This window comes from Haliaeetus albicilla, chromosome 10 (assembly GCF_947461875.1).
Source record: "Haliaeetus albicilla chromosome 10, bHalAlb1.1, whole genome shotgun sequence".
NCBI lineage: Eukaryota > Metazoa > Chordata > Aves > Accipitriformes > Accipitridae > Haliaeetus > Haliaeetus albicilla.
In genome coordinates, this window is record NC_091492.1 from 42,999,921 (window position 1) to 43,023,379 (window position 23,459).

A 23,459-nucleotide genomic window follows, 5' to 3' on the forward strand; every position below is an offset into this window, starting at 1 on the left:
ACGTGCGGTTCCCGCGCCGCTGAGCTGTGATGTGGTTAGGGACCCGCAGGAGCATCTGCTATTGCAGCAACAGTGCCCAGGGACGAATGCGTTTCAGATGGGCTCGGCAATTCTTTCCGTGCTCGGGCCGGCAGCCAGCCTGAGACGGTGAGGAAGAGCTGCCGGCCGGCCCTTTGGACGCGATGTTCCCCTCCTTGGGGACCCGCTGGGACCCAGTTTGGGGTCGGGGAGCCTGCCGGGGAAATGGTGACCGGCCCAACGCTTCTCCCGAATATTGAGCCTTGGGAGGACCTCCCGGACGGGGAGGTGGGCACCAACGGGTCCGACCCCAGCCTGGGTGGACGCGGGGGAAGGTGGGATGCTCCAGCTGGGATCTTTCAGGGAAACGGCCCCGGTGGGTGCCGGTGGGTTCAGCCCCGATTGGGGTGCTCGTGCTGGCTGGAGCCCCCCGGGGATGCAGCACCGGGGCACCCGCCGCCCACCCCGCAGGGGATGCGGAGCTGCTGGTGCCCCAGCACCGCACCTGCAGCCCGCGGACAGCAAGTCTGGTCTGGCCGGTGGCCCCGGGGCCAGCGGCGTGGACCCGTCCGGCCGGGTTGCGCGCGGCGTCAGTTAGCACATGATCCACGCCGCGGGGCCAAGGTCTGAGGTCAGTTAGTCACACCCAGGCAGCGGCACTGACTTCACCGCGGGCAGGAGCGGCTCCTCACGTACCGCGCTCCCCGAAGGCAGCCGATGGTCAGACCGCTCCGTTATCAGGGCGCGGGCATCGCTCCCGTCACAACGAACGGCTCCCCGGAGCCCCCAACCCTGGCTCTTGCCCCAGCCAAAATAGTTTCTCTGCTTCTGGGGAACCGCTAAAGGGGGGTCCCTCTGGGGAAGCCGCAGCGCCGGTTCATCCCCAGCGCTCACGGTCCGGCTCACGGGGCTGGCCCGCTTCCCCCGAGCGCCGGCTGGGTGGGATCGGCCGCTGGCTGAGGTCATTGAAAGCCCTTTCCATCTCCCCCGAGTTTGGGATGTCCGCTGAGCCTGGGGCGACCCGTCCTGGCTCGCAGGAGACAGGGCGATGGCACGAGCTGGGGGCCGCCTCCAGCCCCGACCCCAAAACCCCCGGGGAAGGGGGAAGGATGGGGGTTTTTTTGAATTTTAGGGTCTTGTCCACGCTTCAGTGGGAGCTGTGTTTCCAGGGAAGGAAGAGTTAATCCCCCGCCCGCCGCTAATGAGCCTTAACTGGGAATGACCCGACACAGGGGAGAAGTGAACCCATTGTCCTCGCCTGCGTTTGACTGTCTTCCAGGGAGACTCATGAAACGCAGAGCCCGGGCGTGAGTTCCCAATTTATGTCAGGAGGCTCTGATTTATTCTATTTATTTATTTTTGCCATCTGGTTGAGGAGGGACGTTGAACGCAAGCGTGAGAAATCCAGATGTGCACAGCTCCTCGCTGCTGCGCTTGCTGCGCAGGACCTTGTCCCAAGCCGAGCTCCCGGCCCCGCTGACCGTGACCTGAGCCCCCGGCCGCTGCCACCCCTCGAGCCCCCGGGGACGAGTCGGTGGCATCCCTGGGCACCTGCCACATTCCTGGTGGGAATGAGGTGTGGATATTTACACGCAGATGGGCTCAGCCTGGATGTCCAGCCCTGGACTTCCAGCATACGAGAAGTTGGCCATACGACGGCCCGGTAGCAATAGCCATGGGGCCACTCGGGGGTCCCCAGCTGCGGGGACCTTGGCGACCTTGGCAGCCGTCATGGTGCCAGCATGCGTTGCAGGATCTGGTCCTGCTGCATGATGCCCGTCCCAAACGGATGGTACTTTCCCCTCTGAGGTGGCTGCTGCTCCCTGCCCCATCCCTGCGTTTTGGAGGGGCTCCTATCGGTTTGAGGACACCTTATCTCACGGGGCAGGCTGGAAATGGGCCCCGCAAATGGGCTGCAATCCTGGGCACCCTCCAGGGCAACAGCACAGGGGACACCCAGAGTCCCTTCCCCGGTGGCAGGATGGGATGATGGAAGAAAACCACACGGCGGCTGGGGACCCACCATGGCATCCAGGGATGTCCCCGGCTGTCTCCCCCATGGAGCGGGGAAGCAAGTGCCGTTCTGGGGCTCAGTCCCCGCCACGAAGGGATGGCAGGGCTGGGCTGGAGCTGGGCACCGCTCCCCCTGCCGTCACCGCTGGCGTGGCACAAGGCATCACCGGCAGCGCAAGGCGGCTCACGGCAATGCTGTTTTGGGGGCAAACCAATGCTGTGAAACCTCCCATAGGAGCCGGGGGACACAACCAGGCAGCGTGACCCGGCGGGGCAGAGAAAGAGGGGTTTTGGGGGGGGGCACTTTTGAATTTTTGCGATGATTTTTTGGTCAGGGCTCCTCCGAGACACGAGAGATGATCACACAGGATCTTAGCTCATCCGCTTGCTGTCTCATGCCTGGGAGGTTTGGCCAGAGGCCCAAGGGCTCTGGAGGAGGAGGAAAATTTCATCATCCTGCTCCAACGTCTCCTGTATAATCAGCCTCTTGTTAACCAATACGGCCCCATCCGAGACACTCACGGAGGACCGGGGCGCTGGTGGAGCCTTAGGTGGTCTTGGCCCCGGCGAAGCTTTGCCGAGCCTCTCCCAGGGCTGCCTGGGAAGTGGCTGCAACTTTATTTGGCTCCCCCGGCACACCCTCGCTCGCCTCCTTCTGCCTCTTCCCAGCCGGCTTCGGCGTTTCCCCGTACCCCCAGGCACTGCCAGCATTGCCAGAGCGGGGGTCCCTGCCCCACCACGCTCCCCGCACCGTGATGGTCCCCACGCCACGATGCTCCCCGCACCATGATGGTCCCCGCACCCTCCCAGTGCTGTTGAGCAGCCCGAGAGTGTGATTTAAGCATCCCCCAGGGAAAATGCCTTTGCAATTAGCCATCCCATAGGAGATTGGAAGGGAAGAAGGAGCAAGGGAACAGGGGACGGTGACCCCCAGCCTACAGTGATGCCTGAGGGGGTTTTGGGACAGCCCCGAGGGTGTTCAGGGGGAGAAGCAGAGGTGTTTGAGGGTGAGAGTGAAGGGAACCCAGCAAAGAGGAGCGGAATACAGTCCATTTCTGTTGGTTTATTTAAAAAAAGGGGGAAAAGAAGTATAAAAAAATAAATATTTTAAATAGAATTCTATATATATATATTACCACAAATCTTGTTATTAATTATTATTAATTATTATTATTAATAACATTATTAAAAGTCAGGTCAGAGCGCTCAGTGCATGCTGGGCTTTCCACCGAGGCAATAAATAACCCTCGCAGCCCGCTCTGGTGCCAGGAGCGAGCCAGCGCCTCCTGCCACCGGCCCGGGGCCCGTCCCCACGTCCCCGCGTCCCCGCGTCCCCACGTCCCCGCGCCGGGGCCGCGTTCGGCCGTGCGAAGCCCAGCCCTTGGCCGCTAGTACATTCAGAGCCCTTCCGATGGGAAAAGCACTTTTCCGAAGGGGAGGGACGGGCCCTCTGCGTCCCGCCGTGCCCGCGCCGGCGGTGGGGGGACGACGATGCTCCCCAGTGGGGCAGCCACTGGCTGGGACCCAGCCCCGGCCGCCGCGGCCACCCCAGTACCCTCAGTTTGGCTCCTTGTGGGGGAGCCCAGCCCCAAAAAAATGTGCAGGGGGAGCGTGTCCCCTTGTCCCTGCCAGCTGCAGCATCCCAATCCTTTTTCCCCGGGCACGCGGAGGCTTTCGGACGATGCTCGAGGACGTCTGTCGGGTTGCTCTCCGTGATGGAGGAGACCAGCCACGGGGGACAGAGTCCGGCCCCGCCACCAGCCCCTCGCAGCTCCCTGCATCCCGCGGGACTGCGGGGACGGCACATCCCGGGACCAGCCGGTGCCCTGGCAGCACTTCGGGAATAACGCTGCCTTGTCCCGCTGGATGCCGGCCCCAGCTCTGCTCTTGCCCGGGACACTCCAGGCGGCAACGTTCACCCCCCCCCCTTCTTAACCCCAAGGGGTAAATAAATTACCGGAGGGCTGGATGGGGCTGGCGCAGGGTCCAGGGTAATAAATAGGAAGGCGGGAGTTGAGGAGGCAGCGGTGGGGGGATGGCTGGGGGGGGGCAGAGGAGCCGGGGCGGGTGCTCACGGGGGGCTGAGATGAGGTAGAAGGACGCGGGCCGCCTGGGCGATGACCTGCACGTACTTCCTGAGCACCTGGCAGCCCTGTTGCTTCTTCTTGAAGGCGCTTTTGCCCTTGGAGCTCTCCCCATAGCTGACGTCCACCTGGAAGATGTTGTAGTTCTTGCAGAGGAGGCAGGTGAGGTTGGAGATGAGGCCCCGGGTGGTCTTGGTGGTGTTGTGGAGCCGGTCGAGGAGCTCCTTGGCCGTTGGGTTGAGCTCCTCTTGGTCGCGTGTGATGTTCCCCAGCGAGGCGTTGAGGAAGGCAAAGAGCTTGTACATGGCCACCATGACCTCCTTCCTCTCGCTCGTCCGGTTGACACGGAAAGCAGGGAAGAAGATGCCGCTGGGGTTGCAGAGCCTGTCCGTCTCGCTGCTGAACGGCTCTCCCTGGCACTTCAGCTGGGAGGAGAGGTGAGCGTCACCCCCACGTCCCCTATTGCCCCCCCCCCCAAACCCAGCCACCTTCTGCCACCATCCCCGGCCGTCCCCCTTCATGCACTTGGCGGAGCAAACTTACGTAGAGGCTGAAGAGGTCCTGGGCGGTGGCGTTGAGCAACGCGACCTGCCTCCGGGTCTGCTCCTGGACGTTGGAGCGGCACAAATCGTGACCGGGGCAGCCAGGTCCGGTCACCAACAACGCTCGGCCGGCCACCGGCCGCCGCTGCAGCAGAAGCAAGGCCACGAAGGGCACGACGCCTGTGTGGGGAAAGAGGCGAGGGTCACGGTGGGGACTGAGCTGGCGGTGGTCCGTGCAGCCGCCGATGCCCCCCCCGGTGATGCTGAGCATCCCCCAAGGAGGCGAGCCCCCAAGGGGAGGGCGTCCAGCCAGAACGGGGACCCATACCGCTCGAACGGGGGGGGGGGGGGGGGGGGGGGGTCCAGCTTGACTGGCAGCCTCCAGACCCCCCCAGTTTGCAGTCCCCGCCGTGCTGAGGCTCCCGTCCCCCTCACCTGCCCCCCGGCAGGCGCTGCCCCGCCTCCCCTCCCGGCGGGGTGCCCCGCGGCATTCCCACATTTCGCAACCGTCCCGGTGACGACCTGTCGGGTATAATCAAATATGGAAAGCGCTTTTTTTCCCCTCCGTTATCCTCCTCGGCCGGGCTCTGCGGGAGCGAGGCCCCACCCCGGCCCCGGCTGACTCAGCGGGGGCACCCGCAAGGAAACCTGCCTTCGGCATACCCCCCCCCCCCTTCCCTCCCGCCTCCGGCCCCACCGCCTGCCTCAGTTTCCCCGTCTGCGAAGTGGGCGCAGCGCCGAGGAGCCCCGGGGAGAGACGCCACAGCTGCCGGAGATGCCGGCCAGAAAATCCCTGGACGCGGAACAAGGGGACCCTTGAGCCGCCGGCAGCTGGGTCGCCCCGACGTGTCATCCCCCCCCCGCCTCCTGCTGACAGGGTGAGAGCGGGGTGCTCCAACCCCCCCATCCCTGGGGATGCCCCCCACCCCATCCCAAACCAGCATCCCAGCTCGGGGAGGCCAAACCACCTCTGGAGCCCTGCCGCTGCGCTCTGCATCCTCGGGGAAGGGTACCCCGGGGTATGGGGGGGGTCCCTGGGGGATCCCCCCCAGCAGGTGACCTGGATGCCACTGGAGGCAGCACCCTGGCAAGGTGGGGGGCCACGGGGGTGCTGCCAGGCGAAATCCCCGGGCCGTGACGAACGCCGAAGCTGCCCACACTTGTCAGCTCCTCCGACGTGCCGGGTAATCCAAGCCTTGCTTTATTTACCCTGCCCAGGTGGGAAAGGACTTACCTGGGCGTGTTGCGATCCCAGACCTGCCGCCGCTCCCCTCCTGCGCAGGATGGGGGGGGACCCTTCCTCCCCGCACCCCCGGAGCCCTGGGTGCTCCCATGGGATGCAGATGCCCTGACCCCCCCTCCCCACAAGCCCCTCTAGCTGCATTCCCCCCTCCTCGGCCGCTGCCTTCTGCCCATTTCACAGCCGGGCAGAGCGAGGCTCAGCACCCATGCCAAGGGCTGGGTGGGTGGGGGGTCCTGGGTGGGTGCTGTCCCATGGGACCCCCCCCCAGCACTGCCGCTGGGGGTGGCCACTGCTCCCTCCAACCCCCCCCTCCTGCATTTGGCAGCTTCCCCATCGCTCCGGTGCCCCGACGCAGCGGCAGCTTGCGGCATCGAGAGACCCAGAAGGAGGAAAAGCAGGAGGCAGCGGGGGGGAATATTTTAAAAAGCCAAAAAAGCCCCCACCAAAAAAAAAGATTCCCCCCCCGCTTTCTTTTTTTTTTTTTTTTTTTGGAAGCATTTCCAGTTATATAAGTGTCCAGATGTTGGCCACACCACGCCAGCGCCGCGCTTCGCTCCCCGCTGCCAATTCCCAGAGATGCTCATCCCGGGGGGGGGGACGTAGCGTGGCGGGAGCCCTCGCTCCAGCGGCAGCAACCCGGGACCCGCCTGTACCCGAGCATCACCGGGAAAAGGGGGTGGGAGAGAGGAAAAAAAGGGGTGAGAAGGGGAAGTAATTTCCCCAAAGTTGATTTTTTTTTTTTTTTTACCTGCCGGCACGAACTTCATTGTGAGCCGCGTCCCGGGAGTGACTTAATAGAGATTGGTGTTGGCAGAGGAAGTTTTCAGAAATTCATGTTCATACTGGGGGACTTCTCGGGGTTTATATACCGGTCCGGCAGCCAGCCTGTGTTGTAAGAAAGGGGAGGAGGGGGGGACGCGGGGGGGAGCAGCACCACTATCGTTACTTCTATTGAAACTGGAAATCAGGAAGTCGAGGGCTTTGGAAATCCTGAATGATTCTTAGAAATAAACTTCTGATAAAGTTGATGTCACCGGGATTGTGGGTTTTGTGTTTTTTCACGCACGGGGTCGGGGAGGTGCTGGGGAAGTGGGTGGGAAGGAAAGGGGGGGGGAATATGAATTAAAGAATTAAAGCCCCCCCCAGCCGCCAAGGGAGGCGAGCAGCAGCACGTGGGGTCTGGGGGTGTCGCGGGGGGCGGCGGGTGCCGGCGATGGCGTTGAGGCATGACGGTGAGTGCGGTGCCATGACTCATGGAGCCGCAAGCACTTTCACCCTTGGGTCCCCCTCCCCTGGCTGGGGCTTCCCCGCTGGCTGCCAGAGCAGTCAATAAAATAAAGTGGTGGGGGGGAATATGATTTGGGGTTTGGGGGGGATTTGGAGGGATAAAAAGTGCGGGGAGGCGGTGGCGGGGTCCCACAAGGGGTGCGGGACACCTGGTTATGGTGGGATGGATGCGGTGGCATCAGTGTCCCCCTGGCCCGCTGGCGGCTCATCCCTTTGGGCAAAAATATTAGAAGTGAAGGGTGGGTTTTCTCTAGGAAAAAGGACAAACCCACCCAGCGGGGAGAGGCTGGACCAGCCCCCCCCAGGTTTAACCCTTCCGTCGGCAGGGCTGTCCCCCGCCTGGTGCGGGCAGGGTGCAGGCAGGAGGGTGCTGGGCTGGTTGGCAGGGGGCTAAAACCAGTGTGGGAGCAAACACCTGAGAGGGGGATCAATCCTTCACAAGGGTCCCATGGGGGCTGGGACGCTGCCGGGCTGTTTGCTCCCTGATTTGGGTAAAAAACAGGTTAAAGGGATTTTTGTTTTTCTTGTATATATTTTTTTCCTCTCCAAGGGCACGGCTGAGCTGAAACTTTTAATCAGGTTTAGCAAGTTTGTGCCCTGGTTGTGCTGGCAGCGTGAACCCGTTGAGGTGACAGTCGAGGAATGATGATGCAAGAGCTGCCACGACCCCGGCCATCCCCTGTGGCAGGGGGTGACACGTCAAGGGGGGACACGAGGACCCCCCCCCCCCCGTGCTGGGGAGGGTGAATTGGTCACTCAGCTGCTGCCTGCCTCAGTTTCCCCATGCATGAACCTGGGGAACCAGTCTGGTTTACCAGGTGGCATTGATGCCCCGGCAGCCAAAGCCCATTTCAGCCCAGTCTCGTCTTACTGGGACTCCAGGCAGTGAGCAGGCATGGGGATGGGGATGGGGAGCAAGGGGGCTGCGGAGGCTGGGGAGGATGAGCCTCGTCTCACCCCCGCAGCCTCACACCTGGTATTATTCAGGTGCAGTGAGCAGCACATCACATATTGATGGATATCGGATGGCCTGATGGCAATTAATTAGCTGAGGAATTGGCATTTCTTAATTAATAGCACTAGGGAATGTCCTTGGGGGGGGCTTGTGTGCAGGCATTGCCGCGGCTTTGCCATTTTCTGCCCTTGCCCTGAATTTCCCAGCAGTGACTCAGCCCAGCGCTGCCCGGGACCAGGCCGGTGTCCCGGAGCCGGAGAATGCTTTGGGGTTTCATTTATAACAGATTTTCTAGCAGTGGGGATAGAAAGGGGTGGGGGTCCCTGCTCTGCAGGGGAGGATGCTCCAGCAGGAAAATCCAAATCCCTGGTTCCAGCAGGCTGGATGGGGGAGATGCAGGGGGTGGGAGATGCCCAGGAAAATCCCCTTTCCCAATCCCTTTGGTAGCAGGAATGGCCCCGCAGGGATCCTGCACGGATGCCCTATGGAGAGAGGCAGCAGGAGAGGTGTGATGCAGGAGCCTGGCGAGATGGTGACATGGGGGGGTCCCAGTAGGTCCCAAGGAGGGAGTGGGAAGGGGCTGGGTGGTGGTGGGGGCCAGCCCTCCCCGTCGGAGGGAGCAGGGGGCTGCGGGGCTGGGAACCTGTGGGGTGTCCCTGCTTTGGGGACCCCAGGAGCGGAGCTGGGGACAGGTTGGGGAGGAGGCAGTGACACTGCCTGGCTGACCACTGCTGCCTGCTGTCCCTGCTGTCCCCCCACTGTCCCCACCGTCCCCACCTACCCCACCACCAGCCTGGACATGGGGACAAGCCCAGGGCATCCTGAGGCCACCGCTGCCATGCTGCTGCTCTGCTCGCCCCCCCCCCAGCTGCCCCCTCTGCCCCATCCCACCACTGCCCCCCCATCCCCTTGCCCAGAACCCCCCCAACCCTGTCCCCATGCTCTCCCCCCCTCCCCATCCCTGTCCCCATGCTGCCCCCTGCTGCCCCAGCCCAGAACTAGCCACTCACCATCCCATAATTGCCCCCCTGTCCCATCCCCACCCAGAACTGCCCCCTCGCCCCACCCCTGTCCCAGACCTGTCGTCTCCCCATCCCAGAACTGCCCCCTCCTCATCCCATAATTGCTGCCCCCCCATCCCCATCCCTATCCCTGAACTCTCCCATCCCATAATTGCCCCCCATCCCTATCCCTGAACTGCCCCATCCCATAATTGCTGCCCCACCACTACCCCAGAGTCCCCTCTGGGTCCATGTCCCATGCTGTCCCCATGCTGGGGGGGACACACTGAGGTTTCAGCCGTCACCGCAGCCCCGCGGGGGGGGGGTCCTGCAGGTTTGGGGCTGGGGCCAGGGCTGCCGGGGAGGGGGCTGTGCCAGGGGCAGGGGGGTGCTGAGGACGGGGTGAGTAAGGCCAGTGTCCCCATGCCCCCACCCTGGGGAAGCCCGGAGCTGAATAATGACAGGGACCGAATTCCCCTTCGACTCACAATGTTTCCCTGCTGGGGGCTGACCCCCCTGCCCCCGGCTCCTGCACCCCACTGGTGTCACCCCACCGGTGTCACCCCACGGCTTTCCATCCCAGCTAGGCGGGAGGACCCCGTGGCCGTGGCCAAGGGACATCCCCGCCGTGGGGTGGCTTTTGCCGGGGTGTAGGGGGGCAGGCAGGAGCATGGGGTGGGCAGTGGGGTCCCCTTGGGTGGTCCTACAAGGAGGGACCCTGGCCCCACGGGGACACGGGGGCTGCCAGCATCCCTCCGGTGACACTCAGCCCAGGGTGCACCCCCAGTTTGGGGGTCCCCCCCACCCCTCCTGTGTGTGTGGGGGGTCACGTACCTGTGCCCTCCCCTCCGCAGCCCATGCAAGCTGCCTCCTCTTCGGAGCCGGGCGGGTGGCTTGGTGGAGGATGGCAGCCGGCGGGCGGTGTCACGGTCATCCACGGCGTGGCAAGCCGGCCCGGGCTGCTTCATGGTGACATCGTCCCCACCCCGAGTGTCCCCAAATGGCAGCGGGTGCCAGCGAAGCTGTGGCCGTCCCGGCAGAGATGCTCCCCACGACTGACTCAGGCGGCGGTGCCGGCGGCTGTGCCGGGCAGCCCGGCGGGCACCGGCACACGGCGGGGAACGAGTGACTCCACGGTGCCACATGACTGGGTCTTAGGATTTTTGACTCAGCGGGACCAGTGGCAGCGGGGTGGCCGGGTCCCCATGGAGGCTCTGGCCAAGCGGCAGGGATGCAGTGCTCTGCTTTGGCTGCGGCGATGGCCCGGTCCGCGCCGGCGGCTGTGCCGGGTCGCTCGCTACACAGGTCTGTGTGACATGGTGCCATGCGGTGTTGTGCCGCGTCGTGCACGGCACGTGCCTGGCGGTGCCAGGCCACACCGTGGGATGTCACGCCTCGCCACGTCACATGCTGCGTGCCACGCTGTGCCATGTGCGACACCGTTCCGTGCCATGTGCCACACCGTGATGTGCCACGTCCTGTGCCGTGCCATGTGCCACATCCCCTCGTGTGCCATGCCATGGTGTGCCACGTCCTGTGCCGTGCCATGTGCCACATCCCCTCGTGTGCCATGCCATGGTGTGCCACGTCTTGTGCCGTGCCATGTGCCACATCCCACCTTGTGCCATGTGCCACTGTGCTGTGCCACATCCCGTGCCGTGCCACATCCCACACCGTGCCACACCATGCCAGGTCCCATCCCACCCCATGCTGCCATCCCACGTGTCCTGGCGAGGACAACAGGCACAGCCTGGCCACCGGAATACAGCCCCTCTCTGCCCACAGACACCCGGACACATGGACACAACCGTTCAGCGGCCCACGGGCCGAGGTCGACACTTTATTTCCTTCTGCCATTATACAAAAATACGGGGGTGCCACGAGCACATGGTGGGCGCCGCCCTTCTCACAGTACCAAAAAGTATTGCTATTCATAAATAAAACCTTGTTACATTCATAGTTTAACACGATACAAAAAAAAGTTGTCATAAAAATAGATATTTATATATTAAAAACTCATCCTTAAATATTTCTTCCCATTGCAGGGATGTATTAAATTAACCCCAGGATTCAATAAATACGATAACCACACAAATATTAATGTATAAATTAGTGGGGAGGGGGTGGGTGCCGCCACCCACTGTCACAGTGCAGTGGCCAGAGCCGAGCCCCTGCCCAGCACAGGCAGCGCTGCGGTGGCACGGCCTGAGGGTCTCGGGGACACTGAGGGTACAGGGATGCTGAGGGCAGAGGGATCAGCGTGGGGTCCCTGGGGATGCTGAGGGCACGGGGACACCAAGAGCATGGGGTCACCAAGTGTGCAAGAGCAAGCCCAGGAGCACGGGGAGGGAACACACCGAGAGAGCAGGGACGAGCGCAGGGATGCTGGGGGCTTGGGGACACACTGGACGTGCAGGGACGAGGACGGGACTGAGCACAGGGACGTTGAGCTTGTGGGGACACCGAGCACACAGGGCCACCGAGCTCACGGGGCCACCGAGCCCACAGGATTCCGCTCCCAGATGCTCTCAGGGATCAGCAAACCCGGCGCAGGGACGGCCAGGCAGAGGGGTGACAACGCCGGTGCCGCTCGCCGGTGCCATCAGCGCTCTCCGTGGGCCGGGGCCGCACCCTGCCGGCAGCGCGGCGGGTGCTGGGCGAGCGGCTCTTAGTCAGGCTGGGTCACCGGACCCATTGAATCACTGGAAAATCTAGCGGGGCTCGGTGACAAGGGACGGCTCCATCCCTCAACGCTGGGCACCCGGGGGATGCCCGAGCGCGCTGGAGCGCGCGGCTCCGGGGCTACCGAAACGTGGGGCGGGATGTGGGGGATCTGCCGGGAGCGGAGCGGGGCTGTCCTGCAGCCGAGCGGTGGCAATGGGGACAGCTCGGTCCCCACGGCAAGCCGAAGCGATGGAAACTGCTTTGAGCGCGCTTGCGTCCTCACCCCTGCGAGCTTAGAGGGTCTCTGGGGTGCGTCCCGGCCGGCCGGCGAGTTTCCATCCCGGGGGACGGGGATGGAGCGGAGATGGGATGGGATGGAGATGGAGACAGGGATAACTCCGGTGACGGCGCGGCTACTCTAGGAGCGCTTAGGTGGCCGCGAGCCCCGGTGCAGTCGCCGCTTCTCCCGGTGTCCTCGGTGGCTCCTGGCCTCCAGCTGGGCGTTGAGCTTGGCCATGAAGCGGGAGTAGCTCCAGAGGATCCGGCACCCCTCCAGCTTCTGCCGAAAGACCTTGATGGGTGCCGTGGGGCCGGGCGGGGGCCGGTGACCGGGGCGGGGGCTTGGGGCTGGGAAGAGCCCCTCCAGGTTGCTGAGGAGCCCTCGCACCTTCAGGTGGGTGCTGGCCAAGCGGCGAAGGATTTCGGCACCGGGGGGGTTGAGGTCGCGCTGGTGCCGGGTGATGTCCTGCAGCGCCTGGGCCATGCGGACCATGGTCTCCCGCAGCCCCCGCAGCCCCCCAGGTCCCATCACCGGTCCCCGCAGCCACTCGGGAGGGCGGTTGGTGCGGCAAAGGTGGTTGAAGGCCAGGTGCTGGTCCTCCTCCTGCCCAGGGATGAGGGAGAAAGGTCAGGGACGTGGGACGGGAGCAGCACGGGGACCCCACACCCCCCCCCCTCCGCCACGAGCCCCGTGTCCCCCCCACGGAGGGGACAGGAGCGACCCCTCGCCCCAAGGAAGGGGACTCACGTAGAAGGCGAAAAGCTCCTGCGCGTCCTCGGCCATGTGCCTCACCAGCGCCTGGATCTGCTGCAGGGTGGGGGGCTGCAGGGGCCGCCCCCCCTGGCCCGGGACAGCCCAGAGGATGAAGAGCCCTTTGGTGACAGCTGGGGAGGAAGAAGAGGGAGATGGGGGACATTGGGGCGTCACTGGGTGCAGGGAGGCAGCCCCCTCTCCGTGCCGGAGACCTCACCAGCCCCAGTGCCACCGTGACGGCTGTCACGGGGAGAGCTCGGCCGCATGCGCCCATCACCCTGGCATCAGGCCTGTGGGCAATAACTGCATGTGCCAGGCACATGCACTGAAATCCCCGGTCCTGCCACAGGGACGAGCCGGCCCCTGTGCCAAAAGCCCGCTGAGGATGCGGCGGGCAGGAGGAGGAGGAGGATGAAGATGCCAGGGAGCGCAGCCCAGCCACGGTGGCTGCCCCAGCAGCTCCTCCTGCCAGCGTGGGTCACCGCGAAGGAGGGGACGGCGGTGGCGCTCCTGGATCTGGCCCCTCTGCTCCGGTGGGACACTGTCCAGGCCCTGCTGTCACCCACGGCCGCGTGTCGGCGGGGATTTCGGATACGGCGCTGGACTGGCGTGCATCGTCCGGCCCTGCTGTGCTGGGGGGGGATCTGAAGGGCTTGGGTGGGATGCAGGATCCGTGCCAGCAAGCTGACCCCTGACCCTCTGCCATCGGTCCCCAAACTGGCCCCAAAGCGTGTCCTCTCCTTCCCGCCCCCTCCCAACATCTCTTCTCCCCCAGGGACAAAAGGAGCTCCCATGGGGTGTCCATCCCCACGTGCCACGGTGGGGGGTGTGGGAATGTCCCTGTCCCCTGCCGGCGCTGGGGACACACACACACACACACAGCCTCGCCGACAGCCACGGCACGCCAACTCCACTCCCACGCGGGCCCCCGCCGCCGCGGCTCTCCCCCTGCGTCTCCCGTCCGTCTCGGCGCAGCCGGCGCGCGAGCGAGAGGGTAGTGGCGGGACGCCGGCAGACACCTACCTGCCAGCACGCCCAAGGGCCGCCCGTCGCACCGCATGGCCGGGGCAGGGTGTTTCGGCAGGGCGCTGCCGGGCGCACGAGCGACTTCCTTAACCGCTCGGCGATGGGGAAGCTCGCCTTTTAAAGTGCACCCATTCGCCCCCACCTCCGAAGGAGGCACCCGGGACCCAACGGAAAGACAGCGAGAAGTGAAGCCGTGCCCCGGGGGCCAATGAGCGGGGTGAAGCCGCCCCGGGCGGGAGGAAATGATGCCGGCCGGACGATGGGGTTGTTCTTCGATTCAGTTCCTCGAGGGAGTCCCGGCGGGTCCGGTCCGGGGAGCCTGCCGTCCCGCTGCTCATCCTGGATCCGGCTGCGCCGGCATCGCTGGACCCCCATGATCCAGCTTCTTGGGAAAGGGCTCCTTCGAGTCACACCCCCCTCCGTTTCGCTGTTCGGCACCCAACAGGCTGGTCGAACCAAAACGGGCCTGAGCTGCCCCAAAACCCAAATGCAAAAGAGGGCAGCGGCAGTGGTGGGGCTGGCAGCCGGGGACACTGGCCACGTGGGAACACCTGTGTTCCATCACAGGGCGGGGGGGGATTCGCATCCCGAGTCCAGCCGTGGGAGCTCTAAATCCAGCCTGGGAAGGAGAGCGATGGAAGGAAGCCCACAAAGTGCGGAGCATCCCAGCACGGCTGGGGACTGCACCCGGCCGCGGCGCTGGGCGACGCTCCGGAGGATGCTCTGTCCTTCTGTCTGTCTGCTCACACCCACCCACCCCTCTGGGTGACAAGCTCAGGTGCTGACAAGTAGGGGACACTGGGCAGCACGGCTCAGCCCTTCTGCCCGGCAGCACCCATGGGTGCCCCCAGAAATAAAAACGGAACTGCCCGGTGCCAAAGGGCTGCACCGGCACCCACGCGCGGCCCTGGGTGTTGCCCAAGGGGCCGAGGGCAGCGGAAGCCCGGTACGGGCAGCAGTGCAGGCAGCGCTGCCCTCATCGCCGCGTCAGGCTTGTGCAATACCACCACGGGAGAACCCGGTTTGCACGGCCCCGACACAGCCTTGGCGCTGCCGGCAGCACCCAGCGCAAACCCCCTTGCATCCCTTTCCCGGTGGATGGAGCCCAGCAGGAACCAGGCACCGATGGGAGCTTTTTCCACCCACCCCGTAAAAATGGATATATTTTTGAGATGCGTTGCAATCTGGTTGATTTTGACGACCGTCGAAAGTTGCTGGCGTGAGCAGAGCGAGCCGCCCTGCGCCAAATTTGCGCATTCCGAGGGTTCGGCGGTGGCACAGGGCAGGGGGATGACCCAGAAATAACATCTCCTCCAGGGTGGAAGAGTGCGGCCATGATTCAGAAGAAATGTTTTCCCAAAATTTCCCCTCCCTAGCTGCCCCGCGACCTGCAGGACTCCCTGCTGTGGGAGTGGGGCTGGTGCCGCTTCCTCCACCAGCTGCCTCCTCTTCCTCCTCGGCGCATCCCCCAGCTGGGTTCATTGGGGTCGGGGCAGGCAGGGCTGTGCCCAAGGCAGCCCTGGAGGAGCGGAGGAGCCAGGAGAACGTCCTTCTCTCTCCACACCTGCTTGACTGAAGTAGTTTGTCCATCTGTCCATCTGTCCATCCATCCCTCCACCTGTCCATCCATCTATCGATACAACGAACCATTCATACATTCATCTACTCATCCATCCATTCACCTATCCATCCAACGAGTCAGCCACCTGTCCATACGTACATACATTTGTCTATCCATCATCTAGCCACCTGCCCATCCATCCACCTGTCCATCCATCCTTGTATCCATCTGCCCATCCATTCACCTGTCTGTCTGTCCGTCAATCCATCCACCCATCCTTCCATCCATCCACTCGTCCATGCATCCCTCCACCCGCCCATCCATCCTTCTCTCCATCCATCCTTCCATTCATTTACCTCTTCATCCATCCATCTGTCCGTCCATCCGCCTGTCCATCCGCCTGTCCATCCATCCATGCCTCCATCCCTCCCTCCCCGACCCCGTGGGCCCTCCAGCGTGTGTGGTGCCATGGCAGGACCCTTGGGCACCCTGACCGGGTGAGCAGGACCACTCAGGCAGAGCGCACCCACCTTCAGATCCCCCACGGCCACAGGTGGCCCTGGCCCCTCCACATGGCACCGTCACCTCCCAGAGCTCCGTGCGGGGTCCCTGCTGGGCCGGGCTGGGAGGAAACCACCACAGCGGCCACCCCGCCGGAGGAAAGTGGGTGGCGGAGGAGTGTGCAACATCCAAGGGGGACAAAAATAGCACTGGTGACCACATGGGCCGCCTGCAATTTCTTCATCGCTTGGGCGCACGTCACCGGCGTCTCATGACTCTGGACAAGAGAGCGAGACAGGAAAGAAAGCGCCCGGAGAGGTTGCAGGAACCCGGCGGCTTGCAAGCGTGCCGGAGCTGACGCAGAGAAGACACGTCTGGGACATGGGCACGCTCCCACTTGGTGCCTGGGAAAGCGAGGGCCGGTTTTTGGGGACAGGATGGGAGCAGAGCTGCATTCGCCCACTGGCCCAAGCCCCGCCAAGCTGCCCACCCTGGGGGAAAAGGCCCCAAAGAGGTTTCTGCTGCGCTCGTGCTCCCGCCAAGTCTCGCTCGTTGACCAGGTGTGGCCCCTGGGGGCACCCGGGGGCTGGGGGGGGGGCTACCCAAATGGCCGCAGCCCCAGCCCCTAAGGGGTTCACAGCACCCCCCACGCACCCCAGGAGGGGACAGCACCCACCCTGTGAACCCCACTTTGCCGGGGGCGTGCCGGCAACAGGAGTGGATGTGGGGACACAGTGACAGCATGGCAGGGGCAACCCCGGGCTGGGGGTCAAGTTCGGCCCTTTGTGCCTCAGTTTCCCCCAGACGATGGGAGCTGGCCCAGTGTGGGGCAGGGGGAGGGCAGAAATGGGGGAGTGGGACCCGTGCCTCAGTTTCCCCAGGGCCGATGACTTGCTGGGGGCTGCAGCCTTCGCCCCTTTTTTGACCCAGAATAGGTGGCAGGCAAGCTGGCCACATCCTGGTCACCTTACGGTGGGGACACAGGGACTGCCACGTTCCCCTGTCACATCCCAGCTGCTCCCATCCCACCCAGTGCCACCAACCCAGGGACCAGCTCTGGGCCTCCCCCCCGGGGCTACGTGGAAATAAAAATAATAGGACTTTTATTGACTTATTAAAAACTATGTGAAAATACAGCTTGGGATGAGCTGGGGGGGTCACAGTCGTCCCCCCACAATAGGTGACAGCCCAGGCAGGGGCATGGGGCCATGCTGGAGGGGACACAGCTGAACCACAGCCCCCCCCCCACCTTGGAGATTTTGGGAGTGCCAGGGGGAACCCCAGCTCCGGGGATGCTTTCACCCCCCAGGGGTGCCCCAGAGCATCACAGCCACCCCCCCACCCAAAGGGACCACCCGTGGGGACACACACAGGGCACAGGGACACGTCCCGCCGGCCCCCAGCTGTCACCCCAGCACCAGGGTGGCACATCACCGCTCTCTGGCATGTCACCCCCCCATGTCCCCTCCTCCAGCAGGTCCCCGGGGACACCCACTCTCCTCCTGAGCCCACCCAACCCTGCGCAGGCAGGGCTGGAGGCAGAGGATGGCACAGGGCTGCCCTTCGGCCTCGCCCGTGGGGGTGGCACAGCGGGGACCGCTCCCCCCTTCCCACAGGACACTGGCCCACTGCCACGAGGCCACCGGGTCCCCAAAGCCACCATGTCCCCACATCCCCAGCAGGCAGGGAGCGATGCTGCACCCCCCGGTTCTGCTCTGTACCGGGGTGGGGGGAGAGCCTTACAATGAAAAAATAACAAACATGGGGGGGGGGAAAGGAAGGGGGAGCCCACCATGCCACCGCGCTGGGTCACCCGCCGTGGGGACAGCCGGCCGCTATCTGCCGCTCTCCTGGCGCTGCTGCAGCAGCTGGATCACCTCGGCGATGCCCTCCTCGGGGACCTGCCGGTGTGGAGGGGGGGGACACAGACACAGAGAGGGTGTCAGCCCCTTGGGGACACCCCCCCACCGCGGCGGGTCCCTGGGGAGGGGTAGGGGCTCACCAAAGCATGATCGAAGTTGAAGGTGCTGATGTAATACGCCGATATGTCGGCGGCGGCCAGCGGCTCGGCGATCTGCGCCACGATGCCACACTCGTCTGGGGAGGGAAAAGGGGAACCCCCGGGGTGAGCGGTGGCCCCAGTGGCACTGCCATGGGGACATACAGGGAGAGCATCACCCCGAAAGCACCCCCCTGGATAAGGGGAAGATGGGTGGTGGTGGCACAGTGTGGGGGACATGGCCACCGCGGCCAAACTCACCGAAGCCGAGGGGCTGCCCGCCGATCCGCACCATCCGCCACAGCTCTCCCGTCGAGCTGGTCAGCAGCAGGTCGCTGGGGAACCTGAGAGAGGGGGGGTCTGAATGTAAAGCCCCCTGTCCCCGAGCCCCCAGCCCCGGGGACAGACAGACAGACGGTCCCAGGGATGGTACCTACCGCTTCTGGGTTTCGGCATCCATCACGATGGAGATGTAGCCCTCGATGAGGGAGAAGGCGAAGAAGGTGATGGAGTCAAGGTCCTGGCTGCCGGTGCCAGACTCCCTTGGGGGACTGCAGAGCGAGGCGGGGGGAGAAAGAGCCACAGGGAGGGGTCATGACCACCGAAATTGGAGGAGAAGGGGTTGGTGGTGGCACTGAGTGTCTTCGAGCATCACGTTGGGATGCCGCAGGGTGAGCCGGCGGTGCCGGAGAGAAGGGGGATGGGAGCGGGTGCTACCTGCAGGGTCTGCAGCTCGCACAGCCGCTGGGTTGGGGGCCAGCAGATGCCAGCTGCAGGCAGGACAGGGATGACACTGGCTTTTGGGGCATTCCCAAAATGCTGCGGTGCCTCCGGCGCAGGAGGGTACCACCAGAAGGGACCCCATCCTGAGGCACATGGGAGTTCCCAGCCAGGAGCATCCCCTCGCCCCAGCACCATTCCCACTGGCCTTTTGCAACCCACCCTCCTCTGTTTTGCCATCCCCCCTCCCCAGGCTTTGCTGCAATGGGGGGCTCGTCCCTCAGGTCACCTCGGGGCTCCCACCTCCCACAGTGGCAGCAGGACCCATGGCACCCATGTGGCTGCAGCCCCCCCAGCACGCTTGGGAGGGCAAAACCAGCTTGCCAAACACACCCAGACCTTAAAAAACCACTGGGAGCGAGGCTGGGGGGCACACATCACCACAGTTTGGGTGGCAGCGGGCGAGGGGCCACCACCATGTCCCCATCCCCGAGACCCACCTGTGGGAGTAGAAGAGGACGTCGATGAGCATGGTGGCGATGGCGGGCAGCGTGTCGGGGGCCACGGTCAGGACGCAGAAGCGGGTCTGGGGGCTCTGCACGGGGTGCAGCGTGGGGCTGGCGGCTGGCAAGGGGGGAGAGCCACCCGTCAGGCGTGGGGACAGCTTGGGGACAGTACCGCAGTGCCACCCCGTGGCCACCGCAGCCACGGCCCGCCATCCCTCGGGGTGCAGAGGGGTGGCCCTGGGGGGTCCCCCGAGGATGCGGGTACCGCCGGTGGGAGCTGGAGCATCTCGGTGGGAAGCGGGTGGTCCCGGGGGACGGGGGACCCGGTATCGCTCACCCGGCTTGGGCTTGAGGAAGCCGTTGCTCACATCGTCGCAGGTGACAGGGACGCACTCGCCGCTTTCTTCTTTATAGATGTCAAACTCCCCCGCCAGCGTGTGGATCACCACCGGCAGGTCCCGCTCCCGAACCTGGCCAGGGGTGCAGGATCAGGGCCGGTACCGCCAACCCTCCCCACAGTCCCCCCCGCTGCTGGCTGGGAACAGCAGGGTCCCCAACCGGAGCCAACATCCCGGTGGGACCGGGCACCGGTGTCCCTGTCATCCCGCGGCACTCACCAGGATGAAGTCGGTCTGGTACGTGGAGAGCATCAACACCGAGACGTGGTGCTCGGCCAGCGGCGCGATGACCGACCTGGCAATCTTGGTGACGCCGGTGGCCTGGCAGCCGGAGGGCTCCCGGCCGTTGGAGACGACGCTGAGCACCAGCCACGTCGAATCCGCCACCTGCATGAACTCGGAGGGCGGCAGCTCTGCAAGGGATAAGGGGAAACTGAGGCACGAGGCTCCCTGGGGCTCGGCACAGCCAAACAGCATCCGATGCCGCACGCGCTGCCCGTGCCGCAGAGCTCGCACCGGCTCGGGCACCGCATGTCACGCTGCCCCTCGGGACATGACCTGGCCCGGCGGAGCTGGGAGAGGATCAGCCCCAGTTGTGGGGCTGAGATGCTGGTCTGGGGGCACAGACCAGCCCCATCCACAAGCGGAACGAGCCAGACAGGGCTCAGCCGCTCCAGGTGCTGAGGCAGCATCTGAATTTGGCCGCAGGGACGAGCAGGGCTGAGGCTATGACCACCCCCCCCCAAGCCAGGGACGCGTCTCTCCTCCCCGCACCAGCACCCTGGGCTGGGTGCAAGGGGGTGTCGGGGTGCACTGCACCCCAAAACCAGCACCGCCAGGGCCCTGGGGCTGCCTGGCTCATCCCCTGCCCCCCAGAAACCCCCAGCCCAGCATCCAGCACCGGGGATGCTCGAGGAGGGGGGGACACGGGGCACTGGAGGTGACAAGGGAAAGGCCACCCCGCTGTCCCTGGGGTGCCAGCACCTCATGCCAGCCCAGCGGGGAGGGCTGAGCCCAGGCTGGCGGGGGGCCAGGGCTTCCTCCCAAAACCACTGCTTTTGTTGGCAAGGAGGGCGCGCGCTGGCCGGTTCCTTCCTGCCCCAGGACTCAGTGCGGGGGGGGACGGGGGTTGTGCTTGTGTTCCCCCCTCTGCACCCACGCTTCTACCGAGGGGAGGGGCTGGCGCTGCCCGGGGTGCCCCCAGGATTCATCCAGGCAACACCCCCCCCCCCCCGGCACCCCCTTCCCCACCCCACAGCGCTCCCTCCCTGGAAGGGACGGAGTGGGGTGGGCACCCAAGGGGTCTCCAAACTGCTCCCCCCCCCACCTGGCAAAGGTGGGAGGCAGCACCCATGGGAGACGGCCCCGCGCAAGCACCCAGCCCTTCGGCGGGCACCTGGCATCCCAGCCCAGCTGAGAAGGCAAACTCATCACACCAGTGGCGGAGGGGAGGTTGCCCCAGGGAGGGGTCTGGCACCCACGGAGGGGGGACCCCATCATAGGATGGGCTCCGTACCCCGCTCCCGAACGATGGCTCGGGGCAGGGCGGGAGCGGGGCCGGATCCGGGGGCCTTGGCGGGTGTTTCCAGCGCCTGTTCCTGCTCAGGAAGCGCCAGAACGGCCTCGGCTCAGGCCCAGGGCTGAGTTTCAGGGCTGGGGCGGGGGGGACACGACTCAGGGGGGGACGTGGGGACCTGTCCCAGCGCTCACCGCTTAATCGCTTTTCAACACCACCCTGGGCGAGGCTGTGAGAGTGCGGGGGGGGGACACACCCCACTGTCCCTCTGCCACCCACCCCGGGGCTTAATCTGGACCCCCAAGGGAAGAGAAGGGGTGCAGGTCTCCTCTGCTGGGGGGTCTCCTCCCTGGCTCCGCAGCGGGGGGGGACGCTGGCAGCCCCCCCAGCTCCAGGAGGGGTACACACGGCGCAGCGGGGCCACCGGCTCACAGGACCATTGTTCGGCACTTCCCGCCCTCCCCTCGGGATTGAGGAATATTTGTCCGCAGGCCCCAAAATAAAACAATACATGGGGAACAGCTCTGGTTCTGGGGCGGGGGGGAGAGCCCGAGCAAAAGGGCCGGGGAGGGAGGTGGGAGCTGGATCCGGCCAGCGAGCACCCCGTGGCCGGAGCGCTGACCCTTGCTCCTTGGGGCACGTCCAAAGCGATAAGCTGCGGTCGGCTCCTGCGGCCTCGGCAGGAAAGTTTGGGCGTGGGAAGCCAGGGCAGGATCCGGACCCTCCGGCACAGCCCGTTGGGCCGGTACCCCCGGCAGGACCGGCGGTGAGGCTGATGAACGGCAAGCGCTGGGTCACTGAGGGTGGGGACGTCACCGAAGGACACCTCCTGGGGAGGAGGACTGGCCTGGAAGGGCTCAAACCCCCCCCGGACACCCCAAAACCTGGTCCCTGCTGCCAGGCAGGGCTCACCCTCGCCAACCCCGGCTGGGCGCAGAATTGGCCCCGCTCTGCCGAAGCACCGGCCGGCCCTGGCCCTTTCCAGGCAAGGGGAAGAGACGAAAGTGGCCAAGGGAATGATGGCAGGAGGTCTGGCAGCGGCACCCCACGAAGGCAGGGAGCCCCGAGTGCTGCCCATGGGCATCCCGGGAGGTACCTGCCTCCTGCCCGGAGCAGCTGGGCTTTCGGCAGGCACCGGGTTCCCCGCAGACCGTCCCCACCAGGTTCGCGGCCCGATCCCACGAGCTGGCGGAGACGCAGCTCTGCCTGGGAGGGGGTTATTAGGGCAAAGGCAGCCACGCCGGGAGAGCCTCGGCCGGGCAAGCTGGTACATCCCCGGCGCAGGCGCCAAGGGGATGGGAGCTCTGCGACCGGGAGCCCCGGGGATGGGCACGTACCGAGGGAGCCTTGCTACAAGCCGGGACTCGCTCCCCGCAGCCCAGGCCCGGAGCGCTGCTGGGCTCAGCAGGGCTGAGAACGTGCACAGCTCGTGTCTGCAGTGCCAGCCCACCCTGCGAAGGGCCGGGGGGGGGGGCGGCCGTGGAAGCCACCGCACGCTACCTTTGAAGCCTTCCTCGTCCAGCATGATGGTGTAGTCCTCGGGGGTCTCCGTCAGGCTGAAGAACTTGCACCTGAAGACAAAAAAAAAAGCCAAACCCGGCGCTGCCGACCCCCAAAACCGCCGCCTCCCCCGGGGGATGAAGCTGGAGCGGTACGGGGTACCGGAGGAGGAGGATGGGGAGGAAGGCCGGTACCTGCAGCGCTGGGGCAGAAAGAGCAGCTTGAGCAGCGGGTGGGTGTAGAGCCAGAGCCCGCGGCGGGCCAGGCTCAGCACCCGCACCCGGTGCTCCAGGATGTGCAGGTCCATGGCGGCCGCGCCGCATCGGACCCCGGCGCCGCCGCCGCTATAAAGCCCGGCCCCGGCCCCGCCCAGGCCCCGCCCCGGCCCCGCCCCACGCCGCGGGAGGGGCAACGGCCCGCCCCGCCTCCCGGTGGGGCCCGGGGCTCGGCCCCGGGACCGCGATCCGGAGCCTCGGGGTGGCCCCGCCGGATCCGACCCCGGTGCCCGGAGCGGCCCCGGTTCCGAGCCGCGGGGTGCTGGTAGCGGAGCAGCCCCAGGGTGCTCGTACCGGACCCGACCCGGTGCCCGGAACAGCCGCACCGGATCCGACCCGGTGCCCGGAACAGCCCCGGTTCCGAGCCGCGGGGTGCTCGTACCGGACCCGACCCGCAGCCCCGGGACCGGCCCCAATTCAGAACCCCCGGGGTGCCCGACCCGGGGTCTCACCCTGCTCAGCCCCCGCCAGCACCAGTCAGGCTGGGACTGGACCCACTGGGAACCCAAATGCCGACACCCACCCCCAATACCTCCTCCATCCCGGCCCCAAATCCACCAGCGCGGGGGGGGGGGGGGGGAAATGACCCCCAACAAGCCGGCCTGGCAGCGGGGATT

The 23,459-nt window shown here is 65.4% G+C and overlaps 3 protein-coding genes across 6 annotated transcripts; all 3 read right to left on the bottom strand.

Moving 5' to 3' along the window:
* Positions 1 to 3,074: 3,074 nt before the first annotated feature.
* Positions 3,075 to 6,867, bottom strand: LIF (LIF interleukin 6 family cytokine). 2 transcript variants are annotated; one of them, XM_069795415.1, is made up of 3 exons: positions 6,649 to 6,867; positions 4,659 to 4,837; positions 3,075 to 4,540 (listed from the first exon to the last, which is right to left on the bottom strand). In XM_069795415.1, the coding sequence occupies exons 1-3, from the start codon at positions 6,665 to 6,667 to the stop codon at positions 4,103 to 4,105; spliced, it is 636 nt and encodes a 211-aa protein (XP_069651516.1). In that variant the 5' UTR covers positions 6,668 to 6,867; the 3' UTR covers positions 3,075 to 4,102. The 2 variants fall into 2 exon arrangements, with proteins under 2 accessions (XP_069651516.1, XP_069651515.1); XM_069795414.1 differs by lacking the exon at positions 6,649 to 6,867 and adding an exon at positions 5,093 to 5,322.
* Positions 6,868 to 10,969: 4,102 nt separating this feature from the next.
* On the bottom strand, positions 10,970 to 14,907 carry LOC138687524 (uncharacterized). Of its 2 annotated transcripts, XM_069795420.1 has the most exons (4): positions 13,864 to 14,907; positions 12,835 to 12,971; positions 12,475 to 12,690; positions 10,970 to 12,366 (listed from the first exon to the last, which is right to left on the bottom strand). In XM_069795420.1, exons 1-4 carry the CDS (start codon positions 13,898 to 13,900, stop codon positions 12,226 to 12,228), a joined length of 531 nt encoding a protein of 176 aa, XP_069651521.1. In that variant the 5' UTR covers positions 13,901 to 14,907; the 3' UTR covers positions 10,970 to 12,225. The 2 variants fall into 2 exon arrangements, with proteins under 2 accessions (XP_069651521.1, XP_069651519.1); XM_069795418.1 differs by having other exon boundaries at positions 10,970 to 12,690.
* A 136-nt stretch (positions 14,908 to 15,043) lies between these two features.
* On the bottom strand, positions 15,044 to 22,919 carry CASTOR1 (cytosolic arginine sensor for mTORC1 subunit 1). Of its 2 annotated transcripts, XM_069795417.1 has the most exons (10): positions 22,762 to 22,919; positions 22,568 to 22,638; positions 19,771 to 19,964; positions 19,491 to 19,623; positions 19,148 to 19,271; positions 18,365 to 18,478; positions 18,189 to 18,271; positions 17,931 to 18,025; positions 17,721 to 17,829; positions 15,044 to 16,332 (listed from the first exon to the last, which is right to left on the bottom strand). In XM_069795417.1, exons 1-9 carry the CDS (start codon positions 22,872 to 22,874, stop codon positions 17,764 to 17,766), a joined length of 993 nt encoding a protein of 330 aa, XP_069651518.1. In that variant the 5' UTR covers positions 22,875 to 22,919; the 3' UTR covers positions 15,044 to 16,332; positions 17,721 to 17,763. The 2 variants fall into 2 exon arrangements, with proteins under 2 accessions (XP_069651518.1, XP_069651517.1); XM_069795416.1 differs by lacking the exon at positions 15,044 to 16,332 and having other exon boundaries at positions 17,015 to 17,829.
* Positions 22,920 to 23,459: the final 540 nt, after the last annotated feature.

Bases quoted from the DNA above. Each gene is read 5' to 3' on its own strand.
- LOC138687524 (XM_069795418.1), bottom strand. From the start codon at position 13,900: ATGCGGTGCGACGGGCGGCCCTTGGGCGTGCTGGCAG. The intron at 12,972-13,863 runs GTAGGTGTCTGC...CTTCCTCCCCAG, and splicing joins GCCCTTGGGCGTGCTGGCAG to CTGTCACCAAAGGGCTCTTC. The intron at 12,691-12,834 runs GTGAGTCCCCTT...ATCCCTGGGCAG, and splicing joins AGGAGCTTTTCGCCTTCTAC to GAGGAGGACCAGCACCTGGC.
- LIF (XM_069795414.1), bottom strand. From the start codon at position 5,156: ATGTGGGAATGCCGCGGGGCACCCCGCCGGGAGGGGAGGCGGGGCAGC. The intron at 4,838-5,092 runs GTGAGGGGGACG...TTCCCCACACAG, and splicing joins CAGCGCCTGCCGGGGGGCAG to GCGTCGTGCCCTTCGTGGCC. The intron at 4,541-4,658 runs GTAAGTTTGCTC...CTCTCCTCCCAG, and splicing joins AGGACCTCTTCAGCCTCTAC to CTGAAGTGCCAGGGAGAGCC.
- CASTOR1 (XM_069795417.1), bottom strand. From the start codon at position 22,874: ATGGACCTGCACATCCTGGAGCACCGGGTGCGGGTGCTGAGCCTGGCC. The intron at 19,965-22,567 runs GTAGCGTGCGGT...TATCCCTTGCAG, and splicing joins GGACGAGGAAGGCTTCAAAG to AGCTGCCGCCCTCCGAGTTC. The intron at 17,830-17,930 runs GTGAGCCCCTAC...CCACACCGGCAG, and splicing joins TCAACTTCGATCATGCTTTG to GTCCCCGAGGAGGGCATCGC.